At 35.8% G+C, this 8,282-nt stretch overlaps 1 protein-coding gene across 4 annotated transcripts in view; it reads right to left on the bottom strand.

The window, feature by feature from the left end:
- Positions 1–1,240: 1,240 nt before the first annotated feature.
- NCKAP1 (NCK associated protein 1) overlaps positions 1,241–8,282 on the bottom strand; it is a 57,458-nt gene continuing 50,416 nt past the window's right edge. For 3 of the 4 annotated variants that reach the window (XM_038141893.1, XM_038141895.1, XM_038141891.1), the window contains 3 exons: positions 5,879–5,988; positions 2,960–3,049; positions 1,241–2,316 (listed from right to left, as the gene is read on the bottom strand). In XM_038141893.1, the coding sequence (XP_037997821.1) occupies positions 2,200–2,316; positions 2,960–3,049; positions 5,879–5,988 (317 nt within the window). In that variant the 3' untranslated portion in view covers positions 1,241–2,199. The remainder of the gene's footprint in view (positions 2,317–2,959; positions 3,050–5,878; positions 5,989–8,282) is intronic. The other variant, XM_038141894.1, reaches the window with a different exon arrangement.

The raw sequence follows: 8,282 nt of genomic DNA, 5'->3' as shown, positions 1-8,282 counted from the left end.
ACAGCAAGAACAAAACAAGGAAACCCTTCCAGCCCTGCCCAAATCCAACCAACACACAGATGAGTCCATATGCTTTTCCCTTGTGTGGTTTGTTCTCATCTTGCCCAAGTTAAAAAGTAGCAGTGTAGGTAAAGAGGCATCACCTCAGGGATTTGTGTGCCAGTTACCACATGTAGGGACTCCCACAGAAACCACCATGTCTAAAAGGTTCATGCCTAAATCTCATCCAACTGTGTCAGAAGCAGCTTCTTTCAGAGATACTGCACTCTTTACCTATTTTTCAGTGATTACCTGTTTTCCAGATTGGGTTCACTAACACCACAGACAGTGGAACTCTGGGATCTGAGGCAAATGGACACATACAATTGTTTTGTTAAAATATTAAAAGGCACAAAAGTTACTTCTTAAACTTGAGTTTTTCAAGAATCCATCTTGAAAATAAGCATTGTTTTCCCACAAAAGGCTACATCAAAATCAAAATCTTAATTGAAATCAAACATTTGAATGTATTAGACTATAAATATTACAGAGTAGAACTCATAAGTCTTGCATTCAGCCTAATTACTTTATGAATAAACTTCTTCATTATGCTACTAACTTATCAATTTAAAAATACTTCCATAGTTATAACATAAAATGCATAATTAGGAAAAATATAGATGTACTGTCTTACTTCCTTAGGACAATTTTATTCCAGTACTTTTTTTCCTCTGGACAGAGGAAGCTATTGTAACTGAGCACACAACAGCTCTTTCATAACAGAAAAAGTTACCAGCATGCACAGAAGTTGCACCAAGAACAGGGGCTCTATACAATGTCCAGAGCCTGTTGAGGAACACACAGCTTTATACATCAGGGATTACAGAGCACAACCATCTGGTCAGCTTTCAGGCTAAATGAGCCCATGCTACCCTGCAAGGCCAATTTGCATGACTGATAAAAAAAGGACTATTATACATCTGTCTCAGTCATGCCTGATGTTACGGTTTTAGCAACATTCGCCCCCTCTAGGATTATTTCAAGTTTCATACTTTAACAATACACTTATTTCTATGGGTACAACTGGCATAGCTACATACTATATAAATGCTTTTCTTGCTTTATTATGTAAAAATAAGATTTAAAGGATAATGGCACTAAACTGACATTTTTAACATTGTTTTTAATTCCTTCTTCCATCCTTTTACAAGATTCGCTATTGCAAAAGGCAAAAGGTGAAGGATTAAAAGAAGTCTTCACATAAAAGCTCTAAGGATTGATATTTAATGAACTGTGAGATGTAAATCAATGCACAACAGCACAGTTAAAGCTTAAAATGCTAGGATAACATTTATATTAAAAATAATTCACCTACAGATAATACAGTCTAGTGTTTATTGTATGTTATGGAAGGTACACTTGAATTTCAAAAATTTAAAACATATAAAAAGTGGTTAAGGGCTAACATTTTATCAATATATGATAAATGTGTAAGAATGTTTATTATACAGCAGGGTACAATGGTAGTGTTAATGCCAACAGGGCACCACAGAAGTTAGTTTAAAAAAAATTTCCACTATGCTTTATACAAACACCACCACTTGCAGTTGTTTAAGAGTATTGGGAGAGGATCACTGTCTGTAGGATAAGCAGTCCTATAACATTTTTAATGTTAGATAGTGTCATAGTACGTAGATCGGTGAACGTTTCAAAATAAAACTAGAAATGCTGTAATTACTTCACAGAAATGCACATCCAATATTTGTTTTCAATAAGAACAATAGGTACAAGTTTATAACTCTCCCTATTTGAAATAATTTACACACAGATGAAAGCTACTCTATGTAAAATAATCACTACATACATTTTTCTTCTGGGAAATAAACAAGCAATTTTTGTTTTGCATGATCAATATCAAAAAACATATAGCAGAAGTAGTATTTTTAAAACATAACTGGTGCTCTAAAGTTAAAAAAAAAAAAAAAACAAGAAAGGAATGAGAAAAGAAATTTTCCGTAAGTGTGCAACCTAAAATCAACCAAGCTTATATTGTAGTACAACCATATTAAGAAACCACTGTTTAGGAATACAACTTTATGGAAAAAGTTTATAATTCACAAAACTGTTCATCAGGCCATAGAGTAAAATAGCTCCACAGTTTACAGATAAAACTGAGGCCACACAGATGCGTGCTATGTCTTATCTCCAGTAAGTAGATACTTAGGCAGAGGATGTAACACTTTGTTTGTAGACAGCATGGTATGCATTTCTCAGCAAGACATAAGGGAAACAAGACTCCAAGAGATCCATTGTCAGGAATGGAGACTCCTGCACAATCTGAAAAATACCAGAAACACAAGGTTTTGCAGAGCACCTTCTGCTGCCTGCTACTGATAACCTGTTTCATGTAGATCCTTCCAGCCTGCATCACGTTACCACTCACATAATTCCCAGTGAAAAGAAATTGCACCAAGTTTATAGCAGTGCTTCTCCCTAGTACATGGATAGTATATTTTTGGGGATGGTATTTCTCCAAACACTATCTACTTATAATAAACTAAACACACCTTTACATGTTACTACAGTACAAACTAACATATGAAAAAACAACTTACAAAAACCCTTAAATTTAAACTCTCTACATTTAAACTCACTGCTTCTCAAAGCAAGTATTTTGCTTTCCTATATAAACGGTCATCTTCCAAAAGATACTTAATACTGAGAGGAAATCCTCTGAGCAGAGAGGATTTTCTCCTACACACTCTGAACACCGCTTCTTAAATGTATGCTATGTACTAAGGGAACAGTGAAAATTATCTGAACAACATGACACAATGTTCTAAGCAATTAAGGATGATGGCAATAATATGTGCATGTTGAGGGAATGAAAAAAAAATACTGACATTAGAATGCCAGGAAGAACAACATAAAATGATTTCCACTGGTTTGTGAGCTACAAATAAAACACACAAATGCTCACCATGTCTAGTAGTAGGTAAACTGATTCTCGGTTTCTTGTAGTAGTTTTGTCTGTCTCCTGGCCAATCTTCAGTAGACTGGATGATGCAAGCTATATAAAATGAGTATTTCAAAGCAATAAATAAAACAAAGCATTGATAAGCTTCTGTTTTGTTACACAAAGCCAATGGACTCTGCATTGTACTAATAATGACAAAGGAAAGCAAGTAATCCTGAGCACATGAACCATCCCTGGGCTTCAGTCTCAATGTGCCATACTGGCTTATTCCTAGTAGTGTTTAATAAATGACATGTGCTATTTTATTATAAAAAGTAAATCAATTTATTGCAGAGAACTTTTTGTTGTAATTATTGGTTGACAACTATGATGTCTCCTGAAATCAATGACAGGACTTCCAGAGGATCAAGATCTCACTTCTGTCCTTCCCAATAGACATTTCAACTTACTGCATTTTTATAAGGTTTAAAATTATAAAAAATTTTATGGTTTGAAATTCTACCCATTTTGCAACAGAAGAAGTTTTGAAGAAATGTCATCTTAACTGTCAATGAATGATACTTTATCAATACACCTTCAGTATACACTCACTTCATGGTTACCAAACGGGGCCTGGATAAAAAAATATTCATAGTAGCTGTAGTTATAGCCAGCATCTGTATCTTAGCCAGTTGTGTAAACTGGTGGTAAGATTAAAAATGGAGTACAGACTAGACAAGGTAGAGTCTTGTTAGTCTCTAAAAAGGGGGGAAATTATGCCTATTGATTTTTGTCTTTTTTTTCTTTCATGTATTCTCTGTATTCTTTACACATATATTTGGAGCTCTGTAGCCTATTACTGTATTCTAGCTCATTTTCCCAGTTCTTTTCCATGCCCTTTCCCCAGGCACAAAGACAAAACTTATTCCAGAGCTCCAAGCCCTGGGGGCACAAGGCCCCTATGCTATCGTGGTTCTTCCTGGCTACCAGGGTTGAGAACAACTCTTTGAGACACATTTTCAGAAACTAAGGGCAGGCAGTAGCAAGGGGAAGGCTCCAGAGAGAGGGCTCGACCTGAGGGGGGAATTGCATCACCACTTGTCCTCCTAATTGATGCTTTTTGTCAATTATGCTAATTTGCTAAATTTATACAAACTGTATTCACCCTGTGTGGGTGGGCTTTTGGGGACATTCTTCCATAAATGTCCCTGGAGCTCCAATGAAGATCCACTTTTATATTACCTCCCACAGCAATGTTATCTCTAGGTTGAAATGGCACTGCCATAAGCAACCATGTTATCCTAATTTTAGAAGATATCCTAGAAACTTTTAACATGTACTTAGGTATTTAGAAGCTCGGGATCACAGAATAGAGTAAAATATTTAATTTGTAGATGCCTTGATACACCATGTTTTCATGCCTTACAGATATTTGAAAAAAACCCTTCCAACTTTCAGATGTACAATCATCATTTTGGCCTTCACACCAAGCAATGGCAACATACCTAAACCACGTGTTTTACCAAAAAAGGTTTTTAAATTAAAATACTAACTTAAAAATAGATTTTTCTCAACATTCTTCTTGAAAAAGCTGTCATGAATCAATTTTTCATATGAAGTCAACATGTATACTTCAAAAGATACATAGTACATACTCATCAGCATTAAAGAACCTCCTAAGTTGTTTTTTTTTCATAATTAATTAATTGGACAGGAAAGCAGATCATCTTCAGCAGTAATTTTCTTCTCAAGAGAAATGTTTTTCTTACGGACTAACAGTAAGTGTTAAAAAATAAAGGTTAACAAAATATCTGAACCATCAAGTCACACAGTAAAAGCAGCAGTCTGAAAGCAGTCCATAAACACTGAAAGAATGCAAACCTCATACCAAAAGTGTTTTTATCACAGGAAACTATACTGGTTTTCTTCACTTGTCAAATGTATGCAACTTGATACAACCATTTCTCTTTCATGTTTTACATCCAGCAGTTGCATTAGACAAGGTCAATGGCCATAGGGGTTTTTTTCTGTTTTACAAAATGCAATGAATTTCCACAAGTGAAAGATTCTTTTAAGGAGAAAAAAAAAAAAAAGAAGAAAAAAATTGTTTCTGTGAACATCTAGTCACAGAAAGTTACCTAAAATAAAGAGGGAGGGGCTTCTTTTTCTCCACACATTTTAATGCCAAAAAAAAATCAAAACTCACTCAAAATCAATAGTAATTTTTTTTAAATTAAAGTGATGCTGCTGTTTTAGCCTTTCATTTCCTTTAAATATTGGCTAATTAAGAGCCATTTAAAAAAATTTATTTCTACTCAAGCAGCACACCAAAATGTATTTAAAACACGTCACCGTGACCTAAAAACTTCTGACTTTTTTTTCCTAAGTATCACTAAGGATTTCAGTAGCTTTCATCTTCAATCTACTCTGAGGCATAAAAAATTTCCTCTTCCCAACTACCCCTGCAACATGCTGCTACCTGGCTGTTCATGTTAAAGAAGGGCAGGCATGTCAAAAGGTAGAAGACCTTTTGAAGAATAAACTGCAAACCTGAAGTTTATCCTACTTTTTCAAAGAAGGAAACTAACTAAAGTATCCACCACATCATGGGAAAAAGTCAGCTAGTTAGAATTTTAATTTTACATACATTGAACATTTTTTCCCCCCTCATAGGCCACACAATATGAGAAATGGTACGTGCTAAAATAGTAAAGATTGTACTGAAAAAAATTTTGACACTTGCACTGATTTGCTCCTCTAATTTTCCAACATCACACACAGGTGTTTATAAAGATCTAAACTTAATCCATGTATAGGTTGGTATACAGAAACATATAGAAAATATTCTACTGTGGTGCACCAAAAACAGATTTCTATGAAATCAATTGCACTGCATCCCAAATCAACAACACATTTTAACAAATGGAATGAAGTTATACATACAGCCAAAAATTCCTTGAGACGGTCTTCAATGCTTCCCTTGTGGATGGTGAATAGAGCTGCAGCAATCTGATTGATAGCTTTTGCCAAGCAGTGAATGTTGTTGCAATGCCCTAAACAAAAACATAATCAAATCAGCTCAGCACCGTGTTGGAAAAGACAGTATTCTTTGGAAAATATCACCAAATACTACAGAGACTTGCGGCAATGAAAGAAGAACTTTTAGCATCTTACATAATGGGAGCAAGAAACTCTTCCACACTAAACTTGCTATGAGGAAAGTCTCCAGAAGTACAGCTCTGCTTTCCATCTCCTAATGGTCACAGCAACCTGAGAAACAATCTGGGGCTTTTAGAAATAAGGGATATATTGGAAGTTTATTTGGATTCTACAAAACTTTAAAGTGTTAACTCTTGACTAGGCCAAAAAGACAGGATTTTCACAAGCTAATTGACCATTTATTTCCTCCTCTGTGTAAATGAACATCTCATGCCCAGACAGTATCACTCAAAGAGATCTGCGGGTGCTCAAGAACAAAGGTGTTCTATTGTTCACTTTCATATGTAACATTTGCCTAAAATTCACCCAGGCTTCAGAGCCCTGGAAGGTGCTTAAATGACACCAATTTTCACAGAGAGCAGAAGAACTCAGCAAACCTGATATTTCTTCCAGGCAAATTAAGTCAAATATATCACTTTAATGCAAAATTAATATACACTTGGGCAAGTCTCTTAGGCAAGTGTGAGCATATGAAAAGGAGGTGGTCTTTGAAGGAGTTAACAGTTACTCAAGCATGCTGATTCTTATTTTTTGACCATTGTTGAGCAATGAGCTCATCTTTTCATTCAATCATTTACCACAATTCCAAGTTCATGCTTGAATAGTGAGGTCAGCTGGACCCCATCACTGCACACGAGAAAAATCAAATTTTTTTTCTCTGTGTACATCACTATTGTTACCTAAAATTACTTTTAGCTGTCATTTCATTGCCCAGTTTACTCAGTATCATACCTCTCTACAGCTCTTCACTCCTTTTATACCCTCAATAACTTCACATGATATATAGATTTTCTCACCTCCCTCTTCAGCCCTCCCCCATCCAGGTGGTGTGTGAATATGCTGACCAGGAGGTCCCAGAGAAGATCCCTGTGGATCTCCTTCTGCAGGGGCCCCAGATTTGATACTCCAACTTTGTCTCCTATTTTCACATGAACATCAGTCACAAAAATCTGTTCTGCTTAATTCTGATTCAAATCTGTATTTCTCTTTGAAGAGGTTCATTTTATTCAAGAGACTTCATTTTTATGTCTCAGGCTGTAGAAAAAGCATCAACAAGGGAATTCAGCAGAAGAACTGTTGTGTTCCAACTCACAATAGGTTTCAAGTATTTAAAAAAAAACTAGGGCTCTTGCAGACTAGTATTCTATTCTACCCTCTAGTTGACAAATTAGACCTCTAGCCTGGTATTTGACTAGCAATTCAGAGTCTGTACTGGAAACAAAAGTAAAGGTCTGTTCGACTTTGAGCCTTTATCTGGAACTAGTGGAAGAAACAGACTTAATCTTGAAGCAGACAGAGGGAATACAGACATTGCTACAGCTGTCCAAGCACTGTCTGTATTTGGGAGATATGTCTTGCCAGATTAGAAAGCTGAAACTCTTTCAAATCTGTGACTCGTTGATGGATTAATTCAGGATTTGTCCAGGGAATTTACTTCATAAAGCAGAATTTATTAAGTTCACATTCTGGAAATACCATTTATATTAAGTGTTTCAAGCCAGATGTTCTACAATAAGGGTAGAACACAAGAAAATGTAGTATTATGCGGGGAAGGCAGGAATGACAAAGTCTATTCTGTTTCCTCAGTTATTTTTGTAGAGCAAACATTTTTTATGTATACCTTTGGCTAGATTTTCCTCTCAATAAAAGAGCCTACTCAGTAAAAAAACATGTAATACACAGGCCCATGGCTCACAGAACCAACAGCAACTTCTAATATGGGCTTATTTGAGTGCAAGATGTAACTTCTCTCCAGTCACAGCTTCATGCCATCTATTAACTCCACTTTAGGAGCTCACTTTGAAACAAGGCTTTGCCTTACTTCATCTTAAGAGTTATTTAATGCAAATGGAACCACATAAACTGCAATATTTAAGCTACATGATATAAAACAGACAGAAGATTATCTGCTTATCTTCAACAGAAGAATTATCTGTTGTTTCAGAATAATCTGTTGTTATCTGTATCTGTTTCATGTTGTTTCATGACTAAGAGGGTCTCAGGAAGAGAGGAAGTTTGAGGAAGGCAGACCCTCCTGAGTTTCAACCTGCTGGAGGAACCTCCAGCCAGTCTGACATTTTCTTAGCAATTAATTTGCAGAGGGGTCAATGTGATAATATAAACACCA

Source organism: Motacilla alba, chromosome 7 (assembly GCF_015832195.1).
Source record: "Motacilla alba alba isolate MOTALB_02 chromosome 7, Motacilla_alba_V1.0_pri, whole genome shotgun sequence".
Taxonomy (NCBI): domain Eukaryota; kingdom Metazoa; phylum Chordata; class Aves; order Passeriformes; family Motacillidae; genus Motacilla; species Motacilla alba.
The sequence above is the reverse complement of the archived record's forward strand: the minus strand, read 5'-3'. Positions and strand labels throughout refer to the sequence as shown.